This window comes from Lingula anatina, chromosome 6 (assembly GCF_051362555.1).
Source record: "Lingula anatina isolate TDL-2025a chromosome 6, LinAna3.0, whole genome shotgun sequence".
NCBI lineage: Eukaryota > Metazoa > Brachiopoda > Lingulata > Lingulida > Lingulidae > Lingula > Lingula anatina.
The window spans coordinates 10,957,262-10,977,122 of NC_141772.1; the positions used below are offsets into that span (position 1 = coordinate 10,957,262).

Genomic DNA, 19,861 nt, shown 5'->3' on the forward strand with positions numbered 1-19,861 from the left:
GACCATTCCCAGACCCTATCATACTAACTGTGGATTGATCTAGGTATGGGAACCCAGTCATAGATGCCTGCACACCTAGTCTTATATGTCTTCACACAGTGCGCACAGCCTCATTTTCCTTTGAGTTGTGTGATAAGAGGACTAGGTCATCCAGGAAATAGACTGTTGTTCGCTGAGCTCACACTGTCCTCCGTTAAACTTTAAAAGCAGAACTGTAAATGCGGCTTTCATGTTATATATGCTCTATGCCAGGGATCCCCAAAGATGAGAACTTCAAAAGTACATCTAGCCAGAGAAAACCATAACCTCATCGGTTCTGAATCAGGCCTACTGATGAGAGAACAGCAGAAATAAGCACAGTAATAAATACAATTACAAGGAATTGCAAAATTTTCTGGTCATTACAGTACTGTGCCATACCTTTAGAAAACTCCATGAAAAAAATCTCCACTGAAGGGCACAGTTTCTATTCAACCTGACAACTTCTTATTGATTCATATCCAGTGTAATTGTGACAGCCCAGTAAACTTGGGTCTCTGGAGTCCTGCCTGGCCTATTGAATTAGCAGCCGACTCTGTCATCTGCTCCGAACCAAAGGGCAGGCAATTCCAACAGTGAAACCATGTGAGGATTGCTACTGCATCAAGTGATATGTAATCAACAGACTGTTAATGTCACCAGAAAAATGGAAACAGTGGAAATCTTGAAGACTCTGACATACCGTAAAAAGTTATCTTAATACTGGCTTTATCTTATTCTCTCTATTTGACTTTTATTCATCTACCTCATGCTCTTTGTATGCAGGCATGCGTGGGTGCAAAAATACGAGGGAAAAGCACATTTTGAAAAAAAAAAGCTCTACTTTTGACTGCCTTCCTTTAACTACCGCACCAAAAGTATTTCCTGAATTTCTTAACTCATAACTCCATAACTTGCCTTTATCATTGCAGAACAGGTTACATCCATGTATAGGTCCATATACTCTCACTTACTGCCTCATCTACCCTATAAGACAGCTTAAAAACTCATAGCAGACTACATAAAGTCTACAAAGCAATACTGGGCCTAGTGGATTTAACAGACACACAGCCACTAATACATGCTGATGACATATCTTAAGGGATTTATGTCACCAGTGAGGAAAAAAAATTGTCAACACAATTACAATCTGCTAAGGGCTCAGTATATAAAAAACTTAAAACAGATGAGGCACAAACTTGACATCTGAAAGTAAATACAAACCTGTATCTAGCAATGTCAAGGAGAGGGTCTTCTGAAAAACTATGCCTTTTTACCCCCTTAATTGACCCAACTTGAGAACCACAATCAAATCTTAATTCAGAGAAGATATTTTCAGACCAAAAAAAGTGGTTATTTCAAACACCCTTGATATCCGTCCCACCAACATGTAATAGAGTCAGTACAAACCTCGCTATATCTTCGATGTTTTTGCCGTAACTTCACAGGCGATGTGTATTCTTCTCGTTCATCTGATGTTCCTGAGACTTCCTCGCTCTCTCCGTCTGAACCAATTCTAGGATGCTCATGGACAACACCTACAGGATAAAACAAAGATGAACATCAATTTTTTTAAAAAATGCTGCAAATCTGGCAGATTTTTCTAAAGGCAATTGCACATTAATATCCATATATATACTGTAGTGATCAGATTCTCATGTATACTGTAATAATTTTTAGTATAATCATGGCAGGAGATCGAGGAATCAAAGCAGGGCACAAAAAACTCCAGGCACCATTTCTTGATCTACTATCTTATGATTGACATCCAATTCAACCCTTCATTCATTCATTCAAAACATTGCATCCAAACATACTTTTCATATCAGTTTCTGTTTTGACATTTCTGTCATTCTGATTGATGTTGACATCATATCTTGTCATTCAAAACTTCTGAAATCTAAATGGGCATTTTTTTTTCTTTTTTTTTTTTTTTCTAAACCCTAATAAAGTTTTAAGGCTGCACATTTAAGCCTTATGGCAGTCAGTTATCTGTATCTCAAATAGTTTAGTAAACAAAATATTGCCTATGTGCCCTTAAGTTATTGCTGCCACTCACAAGAGTCAAACAAGTTGTTCCCAAGATGAATAGTTTCACACCTTCCATATTCAGTCAGATCAATACACAAGTCAAATCAACAGCAAGGTCAAGGTCAGATCAGCACCAAGGTCAGATCAATACCAAGGTCAATTCAATGCCAAGGTCAAATCAACTTCAAGGTCTATCATTTTCACACATCTTGTATTTCTCAACAAACATCAATTTACACCAGCTCAGCTATGTTATCACTTTTCACACTAACTCATAAACTGTGTGCCAAAACAATTTACACTGGCTTGAGAAAGTGACAAATATTTTGCAAGGAAAAAAGTCACTGACCTGATTAAATTTTTCAATCTAGCTACTTACTAGTATATATGTCAGCATACTATTACATAACAGAGAAGTTACATAGGTATTAGTACACAGTATCCACCTAATCATCAGGTTCTGCAAGTAAACAAATTATTTTCTGACTCGCGTAATGACGTTACATATATAACCCACCTAGACCCCTGGCTCTACACATACAGCTTTGTCCTTGACAATCCTCTTTGCTAAGTCTTGAGCCAAATCCTTTTGCAAAAGCATTCCTCCAGAGGCACAGCATCCTCAAACTTTATCGAAATACAAATTATCAATTTAGCATCCAAGGTGCTTTTTATAATTTAAAACTTGTTCATTGCTGTGCTGCAGACAGCGTTCACTTGTTTAGTACAGGAACTACCCTAGAGTGGCGTCTATGATCTCCTACATACAATCTTCATTTTTGACATTTCACTTCTGACTATAAAAAAACAGCAGCAAATAGATGGTAAAATGATATGTTGAAAGCTGCAAATTTCCTCATCAAAACTCATGTACCATGTTTCTCGTATGAAAGATCAGTCTACATCAAGAACTGCCAGCCACCTACAACACATAAATTCACATAAGCATCATCTCAAAACTGAACCATGAGAACAAATTGGTCTTCTTCACCATCCCTCCTGACCAGTCAAATCACAGGTGAATATCACAGAAGGTTTGGTACATAGTTCCTGTGTGTCTTACATTGGTGACAAGTCTCACAGCCTTGACCAGTGTAATGTTTGTCATTCTTCCAGTCCACACACCTTCTGTTACATTCAGTGTCCCTTAAGGTCACCCAGTACACACCCAATCTTGGCACCATACACAATTCCATAAATATATATAGATAGATTTCTTTTTAAACATCTAAGATCTTGGAGAACTGAATGAAAATTGACGATGTTTGATACAATTAAGGAGCTATATCTGATAAAATGCAGAATGACTTTGGTGATATTTTAGACATGATAAGAGGTCTGTCCCAACACGGTCACTCTGACAGCTGGACATGAGTGATGACAACCGGTCATACCTGTCATTCTTTATTGTCTCTTATGCATGCAACTGGCCAGATTTTTTGACAACTTTTCAAAGAATTCAATTGGTTGTGGTAGTGGGTCCAGAAAAGGGGGAGGGGGGGGGGCAGGGGCAAAAATGAAGGATCATCCACCCCACCCCCTTTTTCTGGTATTCTTAATCAGCTGTAGTTATATTTCAAAAACTACAAGCCACTGTTTCTTGGAAAAAACAATGAAGAAAAGTTGTCACTGAAATAGCCAATGTCAAAGAAGCCATACCCCTTTCATAATAAACAGATATAACATAAGTAAACCACATAACTGAAATTTATTGATAACACTACAGCATTTAATGAAATTATTTTCAAAAAAAAATGCGATAATTCTTCAGAGCCTTTTTTTTTTCATCTTTTGTTACCTTCTGTTGTGTCATGAGTTTAAATGCACATGATGGAAATTCTATTTAGAGTTTACTATTAATTACTGCAACTGGGTATAGTGCTTGTCACACCTCTGATTGGCCTATAGTGATCAACAAGTGGACCAATATTTGCAAGACTTAACAGCAACACCAAAGACAAAATTTTCTGAACAAGGCAAATCTTAAATTAAATCTCAAATTTCTTTTTGACCATTTAGACGATTAAGAAAATGAAAATAAGTTTAAGTATACGGTACAAATTAATACGCTGTCATGCAGAAGCAAATGTAAGTACATATAAGTACAAAATAAAACAGGTCAGAATTGCAGTGAATCTTTCCCTCTGTTCCAGCAGGTCGCAGTGAGGGCAGAACCATCATGCTGCAATGTCAACATCTTGTCTGTTTGCGTCACTGAGAGGTCAAAGGTCAGGCTGATGACACAAGGAGGGCAACCCACTGTCATCTATCTTAATACTGTGACCGCCTGTCATAGCCAGAAAGAATATACCAGATGCTGATCAATAAATCAAGGCATCTTCATTATTTTCTTATGGTGTTTTTTCAGGGAATTCAAACCAAAGTAATTAATCATACTTCCACAGCCAATGGTTTCTTTGTAATTCCTTAGCAATATAAGAGCACAATTAAAGGTACATACGAACCGAGTATCAGTGGAGCGTGGATTCCCAGTAACACATATAAACCACTTCTACTAGTTTCTTAAATGACTCAAATAAATTCTACATGCCAATAGATAAACTGAATAAATCACTGGATCAGCCATAACAGCTCCTTTTTTTAAATTTTTGGTCAAAAATTTAACCTACTTTTGTGACCTACTTTTCTGGCCCATTGACATACAGCATAGAACGCTAGCAGAAAAATCTGTTTAAACATTTTCGGGTAAAATTAAACAATGCCTTTTGGTAATTCTCTTAGTTATACTACTTGAAACTATATGCTGGCATTTGGTTGGTTTTTGTGACCAAAAATTGACTTTGTATGCATCTTCGAAGGTGTGTGTGTGTGTATGTGTGTGTGTGTGGGGGGGGGGGGGATACAAATATTTTATACATATAAGGCAGTTCAAATTTGTCAGCAATAACAATTTTGAAACTAAAGTTACTGTCAATGACACACAATCTTTTTAAAAATGTTTTTAAATTTATTTTCTAGTCAGATCCTGTGATTTTCTAGTCAGATCCTGCTGTCTTTATCAAAATCTCCTGCACTTCCTCGGTACACTGTGGTGCTCTCCCACACTAATAAATCAGGTTTGCCAAGTGATTCCCTCCGCCACCAGTGCACTGCTTGCCTTCTGCGGCATATCCCCTGATTAGCAAGTTTCCAGTGCAAAGAAAATTATTGGATTTTTTCCACACTTTTTGGAACATGTAACATGCTGCAGTGCCAAATTAATCAGTTCAGAGTCAACAGAGGTTTTGTAATGACACGGATATTGATCAGGTTTACCCGGTGTGACTTGAAGCTGAGGGGATTTGATGTCAAGACAATGAGAAGAAAGGAAATGCATGCTAAATATCTTTCACACATAAATGTGCATATATATATATATTGCTTGCGTATATACATGAATACACACTTGCATGTATCCACACGTTTTCAAGTATACACGCAAGCAAAATGTTTTAACTTTGCGTCAAGAACATTTGTCACCCATTGACTTACTTCTGCATTAGTTCTGTGAAACAGAAAGTTCATATGACAAGAACGCTTGACTGATCCTATCCTCCCAGCCCCCCCCCCCCCCTCACCCCAACCCCTCCCACCAGCAAATCACTACACAACCCCTCTATAACCTCATCCACTGATCACTGGGTATTCTACAGTACCAGCTAACCATCCAGCCCTCATTTGGACAGCCACCAGCATCACCGGACTGGACGGCTTATATTTTAAAGACAGCTGGATGGCTTATGGATTTTTTTGAAATATGAGGAATTTAGGGCATACTTAGAACTCCCTGAAATTTTGTCGGAAATAACAGGTGGTAATATTGGACAGGCTGTACCCCAGTCCTAACAAAAGCCCTGTCTACAGGTATAAATAGGTGCTGCACAGCACGCAGCAGGGAATTGCAATCAAGTTCCCGCTTCTTGAAATCAGATCTGAAACAGTTTGTTTTGGAACCCAACTGAATGCGTTCCTCTCCTGCACCTAAATTAATCTGATCATTACATCCCACATCAAATGTCAAGAAGCAGCTGAGATCTCTAATGAAACCATCATTACTTGAAATGTTTTTAATAACTGGTTTCCCTCCTTAGCTTTCCATGATGGGAAATTGTCAATACTGGTGGGAGGTATTCGTGCAGCCCATCTAATAGCACCGTTGCCATGGCAACCAATGTATGCTTGGTGCACCATATTCATAGAACTTTTCCTAAGATTGCACATTACCTGGAGTAATTAGAGAAAAGATGTGGGGCAGTTCTGATAAGTTGGATAAGAACTTGGGTTAGAAGAAGAAAACAGTAGAATAAAATGGATGGTTTTCTAACAATTGGTGACATTTCAGTCGGGGGGGTGGTGGTTGTGGGGGGGGGGGTTTGAAGGGTAGTTTAAGTGAGAAAACTACCAAGAAGAAAATCAGATTCCAATTACTATTATTACTGTATTTTTACTATTATTATTAGTTACAATTAATCCATGTCAGTGCATGTCAGCCTAGCATCAAAACATTTTTCTTATTTTGGCCCCTAGGTAAGAAAATCATTATTTTCCTCAAACCAAACTTAGTGCATGCCCAATGCTGATAGTCTCATTAAGATAAAAAAAGAAAAGGATGTCAGCCTGAATGTTTTAATTTCAGTAATTGCCTTCGTGTGACGGACACTGCATCAAATCAATGACAATGAATGTGAAAACTGACTTCATCATTTTTCTGCCCATTTAAGATGAATTAAGATAGCGACTTTAATTGTCTGGAATAAACAGATGACGTCTATCACATAATATTAGAGTAGGAGGATTTGATGGAAAAATAATCAATTTTCCTCTAAATGATAATGAAGGATTTCCCCAGGTGCCTCCGTGCAATTATTGTAGTCTAATTTCAATCACATGCACATCAATTTTTTTTTTTACATTGTGAAACTTATACCTTCAGGAAACAGCTAAAACTAATTTTTTTTTCAATACAATAAGGAAACAGCTATACATACAATACAATAAAGTGTTCAATTCCTTTTCAAGCCAATTTCAGAAAATGTCAAAAAAACAATTTGGCTTTGGGATTCTTGATGAAAAGAATACTTGGTGAGCTCTAATTTCCCATCATCATTTACCAGGGATCTCTACACCACATAGGAATTAATAAAAGATCACTACCATACCGGCCTATGCAAATATACACCTATGTCAGGCAATATATACAGCATATGGTGCACCATATGGCAGAGGAAGTGAAGAAGTGTGTCCAGCCATCTTATCAGCAACTGGAAGAGAATCACATAGGACCAGTTCACACTGCTGGAGGAGGATCATTTGGGACCAGTTCACACTGCTGGAAGAGGATCATTTAGGTCCAGGTCACATTGCTAGAGGAGGATCATTTGGGACCAGTTCACACTTCTGGAGGAGGATCATTAGGGACCAGCTCACCTTGCTGGAGATGGACCATTTGGGACCAGTTCACACTTCTGGAGGAGGATCATTTGGGACCAGTTCACCTTGCAGGAGATGGACCATTTAGGTCCAGGCCACACTGCTGGAAGAGGAGCATTTTGGTCTAGATCGCACTGCTGGGGGAGGACCAGACTGGCAATTACACCATGGTTTCTAGGCAATCAATCATTAAATACAATGTAATAGACTGGCTGTAAGATGGCGCCATGTAACATGCACTGAAGTCTGCATCAACTTAGGGCATCAGGAACATTTACTTACATTCCCATTACATGCAATATTTTTTATAGAATTATGATGGAATTATCGGTTTAGCGCAGCATCAGAAAACTGTAGTTTTTTCCCCATTTTCCTAGTCTGTAACATATTATAAAATGCACTTCATTGATCAGACACAGCTGTTACCAATATCTCCTTACTTTGACTTAGGTTATACACATCATCATGCACAAAAAGCTTTATTATGTACATACAATTCTCAGATTAAAAATCTTATTATTTATACTCAACTATATTCAGTTGAAGTAATTTGAGGAGATACTGCCCCTTTTAGATTTTTACAACTTTTAAAATCTCTGGCGTACAAAAAAATCTTATGGTTCCCTTAAACTGAAGTCAAATATGTGCAAGTTGCTGGCATTTAGACTTAAGTCAGTATCTTCCAGCCTCTGTCATTAAGAATACTAACCTTTCACCCTTTTAAGAAAAATCTTCAAATAGCGCAAAAAATTAAGCTATCAAATCTCAGTAACTTCAAGGTGTGACTTTCACCTGTAATATACACAACGTCAGACAAGTTTATAAACACGCTGCAATAACATAAAGCAGTATTCCCTGTCCTTCAATGCATACACTGCAGAGTACCACAGCCTAGATATTGCGTATATATATATATACCCAACATTGGTGCAAGGTAAAGTTCTGCCCCATATTATGTGAAATTTCAATTTTTGGTTCTTAAAGATTCAATAAGTTTGAGCTGCCGAGAATTATCTCTTGAGGGTTACATTTGATTGATTGATTTATTTATATGAAGAGAGAGAGAGAGAGAGAGAGAGAGAGAGAGCGAGAGAGAGAGAGAGAGAGAGAGAGAAATTTGCTTACCAATGGGGTGAACATTATTCAGCCAGCCAGAAGGACAAGACTGCTGCCTTCGGAACATTGTCTGAAACTTGGCGAACACAGGCATAGCTATCCACAACACGGTCTCAGCAAATAAAACAAACAAAAAAATTTCAGCTTATTCTTTCCTGTGAACGTCCTCAATGTCCTCAGAGAAGTCTGTGGCAATTTAGATATATATCTGCTGCATACTAGTGCCTGCGGGCTTTCAATTTTCTCCACCTACACCAATGCTGTTCCACCCACAGTGTCACTTAAACTCTTGCCCCATATTGCTGCGGATATCTGATGAAAGATAAGTCCTTCACAATACCATAAGCAATTTGATGAGTCTTCCACCTTTTATTCTTATTACAAACAATAACATTGATCCATACAGTCACAATTTCTGCCAAACCCAAATCTCCTTCTTCAAATTTCCAATTTATGCAAACCTCAATGGTGTGACGTTACTCTAGCGATTCTTGTCTCCTCTTCTTACAATTGAATGACATTAAAACAGAAATGTCATTACACTTTGTCTTATAACTTATAAGTAACAAAATAAAGACTGGTATCCAATCTGTTGAGTTTTGCATCTGTCGAATCAGGCACACCACAGTTATATGTTAATTGAATTATACCTTGAGTGCTGTCTGGTAGATAGCTATGTAATGAAATTAAAATGAGTTTTTTTTTCTCCTTTAAGTAATCTTTTTGTCAAGACATACTGTACATGAGAATGTTACAGATACTCAAAGCAACTCACCCACTTAATGTTATTTTGTTATCTATACTTTTGTACAGTTTTGAAAAAAAGCTTAATGTCCTCAGATATTTTACCATTCATTCTGTGATCATATATAGATCTTTAAAAGCCATACTTCTCTAAGAAGTCTCTGCGTCCAATTTGATATACCCCACAGCAAATTCACCTTCTGTTTCTCAGCTAAACCTGTCCTCTTTGACTTCAAAGTGACCTCCACCTCAACACTAACCCCTGTGACAACACCAATGACAATACATCAGCAGCAGTATTCTACACTGTTACTGTATTTGAGATGTCTCAGCAGCAGCAGCAGCAGGAAGAGTACAACAATGGCACCACTGGTGTCAGATTTATGCCACTGTTTCACCTGGCCTTGTTGTTAGGTGTGCTCTACCCTAACTTCTTACAATTACCACCAGAGCAATAACAGCACTGACAATGACAGCACTGATGCAATAGCAGAAACAATGAAGCAGCAACTCCAGTGCAGTGCTACAACGCCAGCTACACCATGAAGTGACACAGTAGCACTAACAGAACAGTTATGTCAGCACAGCAGCACCAAAGTGCCATAAAACAGATGAATCCTAAGATACACTGTGATTATAGATCTCCTGGATACAGACAAGCTATCAGGCTATTTCTGTGAACCAGTACAGAATGCAGTGTCAGGACACAGCAGCAGGCTATTGCTACAGTGACGTAACCACAGTAAAACAAGTGCTAGCTCTCAGCACAACAAACTGAGTACTACACCACTCCAGTCCAGCGTAATGCACTGAAATGAACGCGGGTATGCGCGCCAGCAAAACCTGCCGCTTATTTAATAAAATATATCCATCAATACAATGGCCATCATTATGACTCTCGCCTATAGCAGCGTCAGCTTCCTTCCTGAATTCACCGGCAGAAGGGCAATTGATTTCTGCTGCCGCATTGGGGCCGAGCTGACCTGAGCCTTTCCTTTAATGATCCAACCAGCTGGCAAGGGAGACTTAATTATAACAAGTAATGACAAGTTAATTACTGAATAATTTCAAGTTCTTTTTCTCTTTTTTTCCAGGGTTATATTAACTGTTGTTGCCATGGTTACCTCGCTGCTTTAATCAAGTAGGCTGATTTTTTTTTTTTTTCTGGCAAATAATGACAGACATAAATCATTAAAACTGAATCCCTAAGACAATTACTGTCCAAAAACAATTTTTAAACACTGATATGATATTTTCCTACAGGGTAAAACATTTTAAGGACAAAACCACATACTGTGTAATAATCAGTGAAAAGTACAATATAATATGTGTTGGCTCAGCTTGGCATCAATTGAGGTGTCAACCTTCATATAAACATTTACAGGGGAGGCTTTTGTTTTCAAACTTTTACAATTATGCATCTGAAAGGTAACATTTTTTTTATTTCTGTGCACCAGAATGTGAGTTTTTGTTTTCTAAGAATTCTATGCTGATATCTTTCTCTTGGTAAAATGAGGAATGTATGTCAGATGATACGTTCCATTTTTTCATCAGAATCAGCAGAGTGGCTGATAATGATGAAATACAATTCATCACTTTCATACTTCAATAACATAAATCTTGCATTCTTAATTACGAAATAACATCTAAAATCTGAAAAAAAAATCCACTTGGTTCAGAAGAAAAGAAAAATTTCTCTTCTTATCAATTCATTATTCGATTTCACTAAATAATCTGAAACGCATGTGGGCTCAATTTCTGCTTAAGAAGAAAAGCTACACGAAAAAGCTTTCCCCTTTAATAACAAATGTGTCCAGAACACTTCACAATGGAATTAAAATCCGAGTGTGTTTGAACAACTAAATGGTTTCATCTTGGCATGATACTAAAACCTGGATATACTGTCAGAAATTTAGGTAGGAATTTACCACCTGGCAGCCCATTTCGCTTTAAATGTTCAATAAAATCACTGACAACCCTCAGTTGCTTGTGCATACATAACTCAACGCCACTCATGCAGCATGGTTAACCATTAATTATGCAAGAAAACCTAAGTTTACAGAGGAGAAGGATTGGCCACATGGTATTCACGAGGAAAATATCATGTTTGCACAGACTTCTGGTCAACAAACCCCTCACAGGAAAAACTCCAATGCATCAGTACCAAAGACACATCCCCTTAAAGCCATCAATACGAAATAAAAATGTGAGGAACAAAAAAACTGTGCAACCTCAAAATGCTTCCAAAAAAGGAGAAGAAAACTGACACCTTATAACAGATGACGGGATCTGTCACGGGTTTTGGTGAAGTGCCATGTTTATCCTCTCTAAGCTGACATGAATGATGACAAATTATTCTTTGTTATTCTCATAAATTACACACCGTTTCCTATAACGAGAGAGAGAGGGAGGGGGAGAGAGAGAGAGAAAGAGACAATAATCTACAAATTTGAACCAAATTGTCAAAATGAATTTCACGATTTAAAATCCGCGTGCTGTCTTCTGCCCTGGATCATCTGGATGCATAAACAGTGAAATGTTGACCACTGATCTCTGTTTTTCTTTTACAGTGAAAAGCGAAATATCACAATAATTACCAATAACCTACAAAAGAATGTCAAAACTGTACAACATGTCATCAGGCAGTTTAATACACTTCTATGTAAAAAAAAAAGACATGATCACATCCCTCCGTTTCATTCAGCCACATTTGATAAGAGTTGACATCTTTCTTCGTCATGCAATCAAATTGATGTTTTTTTTTTTTTTTTTGTTTGTTTTTTTTTACCTTATTGAGGAAGACAAAAGGCATCTAAGAATCACTTAAGTAAATTGGTCTAGAACTACAGGACCTGTTACTTTCTGTTTCTGCCAAAAGATGCTATCTATATGCAATTACATGGCAATTGTTTTCAGCATAAAAGACAGAGCAGGCAGAAGAACTTTCCCAAAAAGCAAACTTACTCATCCTGAGAGTCATTTTGATGAAACCTTACATCAGTTTTTCTCAAACAAATAGAACCCATCTCTATCATTGCCAATCACAGCTGCTGTCCTCTACTGCAAGGTGACTTTGGCAAAACCCTCAAAGAACCCTCAGGCTCTCCTTAATACCATAAAAACTCATTAATTTCAAACACCCTAAATACTCAAATATCTTTTTTTTTCTTTAAGATTTACACTTAATGCATCAATAATGTGTATTTTATGAAACGAACCATACCTGTTTAAAAACACTATTATCGCTCACTAAACGAAGAAAATATATTGAAAATAAGATAAATCATTTTGGTGTGAATTACAAGACTAATTACCGCAATCACCTATCTGCTATGTAAGTGGCCGAAGAACCATCAAATCACACTTTAACCTAATACCACTACAGTATTTGTCAACATGAAAACAAAAGACCTTTGTAATCAATGGCAAATGTAACAGTAAATGAACACTTTGTAAATCATCATCAAACTAACTATTAAAAAGTAATGCACGATTTCCACAAGATCATTTCAACATTTCACATCCTATTCATCTGTCTAGTGCCATGTCAGAGATCAATAAATGACGTTCTTCATTTCACTTAAAGGGGGCCATTAAACGAAAAAAATCATTATGGCTGAAAGACAAATTACACTTAGGTCGGAGGCTTTTTGCCAAGTTAGGTAGCAATTACATCCAAAGGTAAACAACTGTGGCTAACCTCAGTGAGCAGAGGAAAAAAAATAGTTCCTTTTTATAGTATCACCACAAGGACTGAAAACCCTTGTTTTCATACTGCATTCCCATAAACAAACAACATACATAAGACATAAGAACTAGGGCAACTCTTGCAATCTCCTTATTTTAGTCAAACAACATTTTTACCAATTTTGTTGAAAACCTAAGAAACTAACAAAAATATATCATAATGTATCACAATGTTGTTTGTCAGAAATGAATTACCTTCAGTGTTACCCAAAGGTATTTTGCTGAAGTGAACTCTAAAAGATAATAAAACAAATACAGCACCAGTACCTAAGGTCATTCCTCGAGACAGACTTTTAGATCGGAACATCCCCGGTCTGCAAGGTCGGGGCTGCATCGTCTGGCTCTGAGACGACGTCATTGAACCCTTCTGCTCCGTGGCCGGCTTCCGTCTGCTCTTTTTGGAGAATGAAAAGACCTTGAATGGGTTTTTGTACAAGAAACTGAGATCCATATTGATTTTTCTGCTCCTTTCTTTCCACTCAGAAGAGACTTTCGAGAGCCCCAGTGGGCAGAGTTTCAAGTTGCTCCCAGTCAATAGCTAATTGTCAGGGAGCGCAGTGTTGCGCCACAGACAACAATCACACAATCGTCTGCTGCAACTTGTGCGGTAACGGCCAGCTAAAGTGATGTAACACAAAGCCTCCACTTGTATTCTTTGGCAGCCAAATGTGTAGTTGCCATGGCAACCACTGGCAGGAGTAGTAACTCGACCAGTCCTCCACAGATGCCACTGACAGTGAGAGCTGTGATGTATCTGTAAAGGTTGAGATCACAATCACGCCCTGCCGATGGTCTCTGTCACTCCGCCAGTAGTAGCCTGATAGGGAAAACCCCTCGAGTGGAAATATATCCTTTATCGGAATTTCACTCTAGCCACAAACATTGCCACTTGGAGCTATGATCCACAAACAAAGAGTACTGGTGCACCAGTGAAAATAGAACTGTTATCCTTAACCAGGTGCCAGTAAGAGAGTTTCAAGGTCTCTGGATGCGACGATGGAGCGTGCCAAGTCGAACACTGCGCTCTCCTTCTCTCTCAGCTTGCAGTCTTTGAACTAGCTAAACAATCTGTTTTAATGCTGCTCGCTGCCAAGTTATTCTCAGTGCATCAAAACTACCAAATTCTCAAACCATCTGTCCAGACTGACATCTGAATCCTCAAGTTTTCTTTTCTTCTTAAAGGAAACGCATTGTATCCTGTTGAAGTGAGCATGTTAAACACCCATCTTGCATCTATGTCCTGTTAAGCTTGAAACAGAGATCTTAAGTTTTCCTGAGGAAATGCAACGTCAGATTGAACCCAAAACCTCTGTTCTGTACTCGCTATCACCGATAGCAGCATAACATCTCTGCGGATCTGGAAGCCACCAGCTGGTTTCCGTAGTATTTAGTATGCAGGTTTGGTAAAATATCCCAGCCACACCAAGATAACCCGACTTCTCACTTCAGGTAAAACTACTGGGAACAACTCCATGCACACACCATCAGTCTCCCGATTCTATGAATATCCCCCAGGTCCAACAGCTTCTGACGTTCTCCTGTTTATTTGTACATTCTAACACGCCTCAAATGAGTAGAAGAGCTGAGCAGAAGCACAAAGAAGCGAGATTTCTGTTGGAGAAAATCCCCAACGAGCAGCAGATTCCATGTGCGCTGTGCTGCTGCACTTCCCACTGGTGAACTGCTGGCTATGATGGAACTGAACAAAGTACTTACAGAGTAGGTGCAAAGTACCACCTGGTCTCAAGGTCTGAGCTAGAGCCTCTACCACAGACACCCTGGCCATACAGGAGGCTCAAGTCAGCAGGGAGCATATTAACCAATTGCCAAATAAATCACTTAATGAATAGAACAAATAATAATGTTCTCAGCTGATGGTTTTCTTAATATTCATCCACTAACAGTTTTCAACACTGGGGAATAAAATCAACTCTGGTCAAAAGGAGTCAATTTGTAATTTAAAAAAATATTACTTAGGAAAATAAACATGAGGTACTGGAAAGAGGAAATACTCCAACCACTACACATCACCATATGCTCCAATGAAACAAAATATTTGGCACATGTTCCATTTTTTTTCAGCATTTCAGCTCTTAGTAGTAATCACGGCAGACATCTTGTGGCATTGTTGAAACGGAACCAAGGAAGTCCAGAGTCGCACAACACCCTCTCACACACATGAATGAGTTGAGACTTCTGAAGGAAGTTCACACCAGGACCAATTTAAAACCTAAGTAGACTAATTGACATCACACAACAACCACATAGACTTTATCAATGCCTCATTAAAATGTATCTAATAGCAAAGTCATAAACTGATGATTCTCTTGTTTAAAGTGTTCTTTGACATGCATAAAATTAGAGTTGATTTTGGATTGTAAGAAAAAATGGTAGGTAGACCTTTGATTGGGAATATCTGGGGCCTGCTTAGGACATAAAATTGCCAGGAAAAAATGAATATTTAATTTGAATCATAAAAAAAATCCTGGATGTAAAATGCAGTTTTTGACAAAGCAAATTTAAACCAATGCAGTCTTCTATTCCATTTCTTCTTTTTCTGGTTTCAGTTGATTTTGATGTAAACATGCCCTAAAAGCACAATTCCCACAAGCAGCATGGCAGGTTATTCAGGAGCTGATTAACAGGGAGAAAAAAAGAGGAAAGGAATAAAGACAGAAAAAACAGCTGATTCGAAAAATTGAAGTGTCTGTTGAAGTAAAGCCTCTGGAGCGGGTCCCCTGCTATTCTGACAGCTGATGTTTGCCCCAAATACTAAAATAAACCCAGCACAGCCAGCTCCAAGCAGCTGAAGATCAGGAAGAGGAGCAGGTGCAACTCTCTCCACCACAAGAACCAAGAGTTGTTCTAATGCTCTTATCAAAAGCTTTTAATTCTTATTAATGTCAAAGTATCCTTCAAACAAAGAATGAGCTAAACAGCTGACGACTTGGCTATGAGGCATATTTTTATGAGCTTTGTTGTATACCCTGAAAAGGGCAGAAAATGGAGGATGAACTTAATAGGTTTAGCTACAGGGGAGAGAAGTGTGGAAGATGGTTAACCTTTTCTGAATGCATAAGCCATTCTATCACCTTTATCACTTAAACGAAATATTGCCCATTTCCTCCAAACCTACAATGAGAAAGCAATCTTTAATAAAAATGCCATTAACATTTACAACAAATTCAAGTTTCTGATACCTCATTTAATCATATCAGTTCTAAAAGTTGCCCTTTTTTCAGCAAATACCTGAATGGATTTGTATATATATATATGTCCAGTGTTAATTAGTAGATGGCAGATGCTATAGCCTGAGAGAAAAAAGGTGAAAAAAGGAGAAAAATTTAGGGCACTGCCTAGCAATGTACATGGCCTCCTAGTGTTTACAAATCTAACACCAATATGCAGGTGCTTGTAGTCCTAAGCACAATCACTTCAAACTTCCCAACACCTCTCAGCTTTCATACTTCCATTTGCAAACCTTCACATGTCTATTTGCTGGATGTTTAAGTTTTGACTGGGATTCAACTTATATTTTCCTTTGTGTGACATTGATGTCACCTTGTTTTTACTGTTGATATAGAAAAAAGATACACACAGAGCAAAAAAAGGAAACCTGTACCAAATCATATATTTTTTATAATGTTGGAATATCTTTTATGGAAATATTTACTTATTGGCTATGGAGTATTCATATACTAGATATCAATTTAAGAAAACATGGCATATGGGAGTGATCTTTAAATTCAAACTGAAAAAACTTTGTGATGGCTTCCATACATAGGTTTTTTTATTGCTTTGACATTCTTAAGTTTGTATTGATTTTATTTTAAAATGCATATAAAAACTTCCTAATCCAAATAAAAAAAAGAAAAAAAAGAAAAAAACACTGAGAAAAATTCAGCTTTGGCACGTGTGGCAGCATGCACATGCAGCCTTCAGCATCATCACCGTCGCCATAACTGCCATCAGCGCTTTCAAAACACGTGTACAGCTGTACGTGCACGTATGCTGCCTCGCTTAATATCCAGAGTTAATGCATCAGCCGGCCCCAGTTTGGCAGGAACTGTTTTGCCTTTGGCTGACATAAGATCAAAACATCAGTGTGGTTGATTACAAATAACAGAGCTGATGGCCGGAAATGGCAGAGCTGGTTGCAATATACCTCAGGTTTTAAAGCCTCCTGACCTTGTTCTGTTTCTTCTCACTGGGACTTTATGTAGTCCCATTGAAAAGAAACTTTGTCGTCATGGCAGCTTAGGATTGCTTTAGAAAACAATGAAAATTTGATTTTATCACTCTTAGCGTAGGAGTTCTTGATAAATGATTTATTTTTACAAACCCATTTGGAATGAACCCGTCTTGATCTTTAAAAACTCAGAATCAGTTTACAGAGCATAATAAACTTGCTTCTATATTTGGTATACACTATGCAAGGCTTGCACAGTAACGTTTATAGCAATTATGGCAAACCTATCTTCAAATGAGGACATCTACTAGTTATAAGTAAAAATATAATTTGATTGCATTACTCAATGCAGTGTTTAAGTGTCTTGGAATTTTTATCCTCACATATGTACTGAGAGCAAACTCAATCTACCTCTTTCCAGTTTGATGACTGCTCAAAGAAAAGCTTGATACATCATACACTGATTCAATGTATAGTTGATTGCATTATTTCAAACAGAAATGATAACTCCCTTACATTCCAACATCATGTCGTTTTTCTAAAAATAAATGGAGTACAAATTCATTTCAACAGTTGATTTCATTACTTCAAGCAGAAGAATTTCGCGCTCTTATTATGTGGCATGATGCCCAGTAATGGACATATTTGGTTTAAAGGGGGAAAATGAGTCCAGTCACAGATTAGGACTCAGGTAAGTTAAGAATTCCAACAAGTCTACATAAGCACCAAGCTGTAAGCTGGTAGTGTGCACAATAATTGTTCAAACATGTATCTATTAGAGAGTGGTTTATGCTGCTGAATTTCTGTACTGGAACAAGAAACAAGAATGGTGCCAAAAGGTTCAAATGTGCACTAGCAAGGACCCCTTCCCAATGTAACTTTCATTCTATCTAGATCAATCCAGCTCCGAGGGGACTCTTGCTGATTGCAATCAGATTAAAAGATTAACACGCCTCCTCCTGACGTTGAGTAGAAAACAGACAAGCTGTAAAATTTACTTACATTCAAACAAAAACACTATCTGCTGTAATTTAACTCTACATTAAGACTTCACTTAGCAAATGGATCAGGCTTGAGGGAACCATTGAAAATTAAAGACAACTTAAAAGGCATCAGTGACTTTGAACCATTTTACAGAGTAAGTGAACTGCAGAGCTACAAAAAAATACTTGAAAGCCTACATCAAGGTTTTGAAGTTCTGTCACATTTTTTGGTTTCCCCAGAAAAAATTGCTTATAAAATACTAATTAGCTGACAATTGGTACAACACATTTTATTTTGTTTCCCCCCAAAAAAACAGCTACATTACAATCCACACCCAATTACTGTCAATCCCAAGAGAGCATCAAGCCATTTAAAGGCTGCCACACTTTCTATTTTGTGATATATCTGATAATGATTACATGGAATTTCATTATTTTCTGCAGGTATGAATTGGCATGGCAGCTCTGAATGCTTTTTTTCCTGGAAGTATTGACAAAAGGTTGTACAGTTTAGAAAAGAGAAGGCAAACAAATGTCAGGAAGTGCTCAATTAAAACAGAATTTAATCCTCCTTTTTTTTTCTAAATTTATCCTCTAAGGACTGCTGATGGTTTCACATTTCTCACAACGGCACTCGATAAAAAAATGTAGCATGTGCATAAATGCATTTTTTTAAAATTTATTCTGAATTACTGTTGATCTTGCTTTCTCAATTTTTTCTTGTTCTTTTGCACTTTTTGTATATTGTAATACATAAGACCTCATTTCTGATACCCACTTCCAAAACCTTTAAAAAAAAAAACTACCTTCTTAGAATAAAAAAAATTAATTCATGCTGATAAACTGGTGTTAAAAAGATAAAACTGAAGATACCAGAGATGCACCTATCTACTGGACTGATCACTGTAGCCTGTAAGATGAACTGCTGAGCTTGTAACTATTCATTAACACTAAGGCCCCATTCAGAATTGGGGACTAACTACTAGTAGCTTGCCATCTAATCTGCTAACAGACACTGAATAGATATCCCGTGGGGAAGTATACAAGTGGCTCGGCCATATTGGACCCTCAGACTAGTTAGTCCCCCATTCTGAATAATGCCTAACTGAACTTCTCTGCCCATTTCACCATGCTTGAACCTTGTGAATTTTTTTTTTTTTTTTTTTTTTCTAATAATAGGATATTCTTTCCAGGAAAGATTTCTCCTCTTAAAGAAAGATGAGTTATCACCAGCATTTCAATCTCTGGTACTATCCACTGACACCAACTGAACTTCCATTTCAATGCTTGAACCTTCAAAACATGTTTTTATTTCTAATAATAGGATATATAATATATATTCTTTCCAAGAAAGATTTCTTCTCCTCTTAAAGAGAGATGAGATTTCGCCAGCATTTCAGAGTCTCTGGTACTATCCACTGACACCAACTGAACTTCCATTTCAATGCTTGAACCTTCAAAACATGTTTTTATTTCTAATAATAGGATATATAATATATATTCTTTCCAAGAAAGATTTCTTCTCCTCTTAAAGAAAGATGAGATTTCACCAGCATTTCAGAGTCTCTGGTACTATCCACTGACACCAACTGAACTTCCATTT

At 37.6% G+C, this 19,861-nt stretch overlaps 1 protein-coding gene across 7 annotated transcripts in view; it reads right to left on the reverse strand.

Annotated features, from left to right (window-relative positions):
• Window positions 1–19,861, reverse strand: part of LOC106178322 (cyclin-dependent kinase 17) — a 56,877-nt gene that overhangs the window by 12,608 nt on the left and 24,408 nt on the right. For 3 of the 7 annotated variants that reach the window (XM_013561446.3, XM_087015864.1, XM_013561449.2), the window contains one exon: window positions 1,429–1,556. In XM_013561446.3, the coding sequence (XP_013416900.1) occupies window positions 1,429–1,556 (128 nt within the window). Of the gene's footprint in view, window positions 1–1,428; window positions 1,557–2,566; window positions 3,064–3,112; window positions 3,513–8,604; window positions 8,705–13,353; window positions 13,699–19,861 lie in introns of those variants that run through there. The other 4 variants (XM_013561445.3, XM_013561453.3, XM_087015863.1 and 1 more) reach the window with 4 other exon arrangements.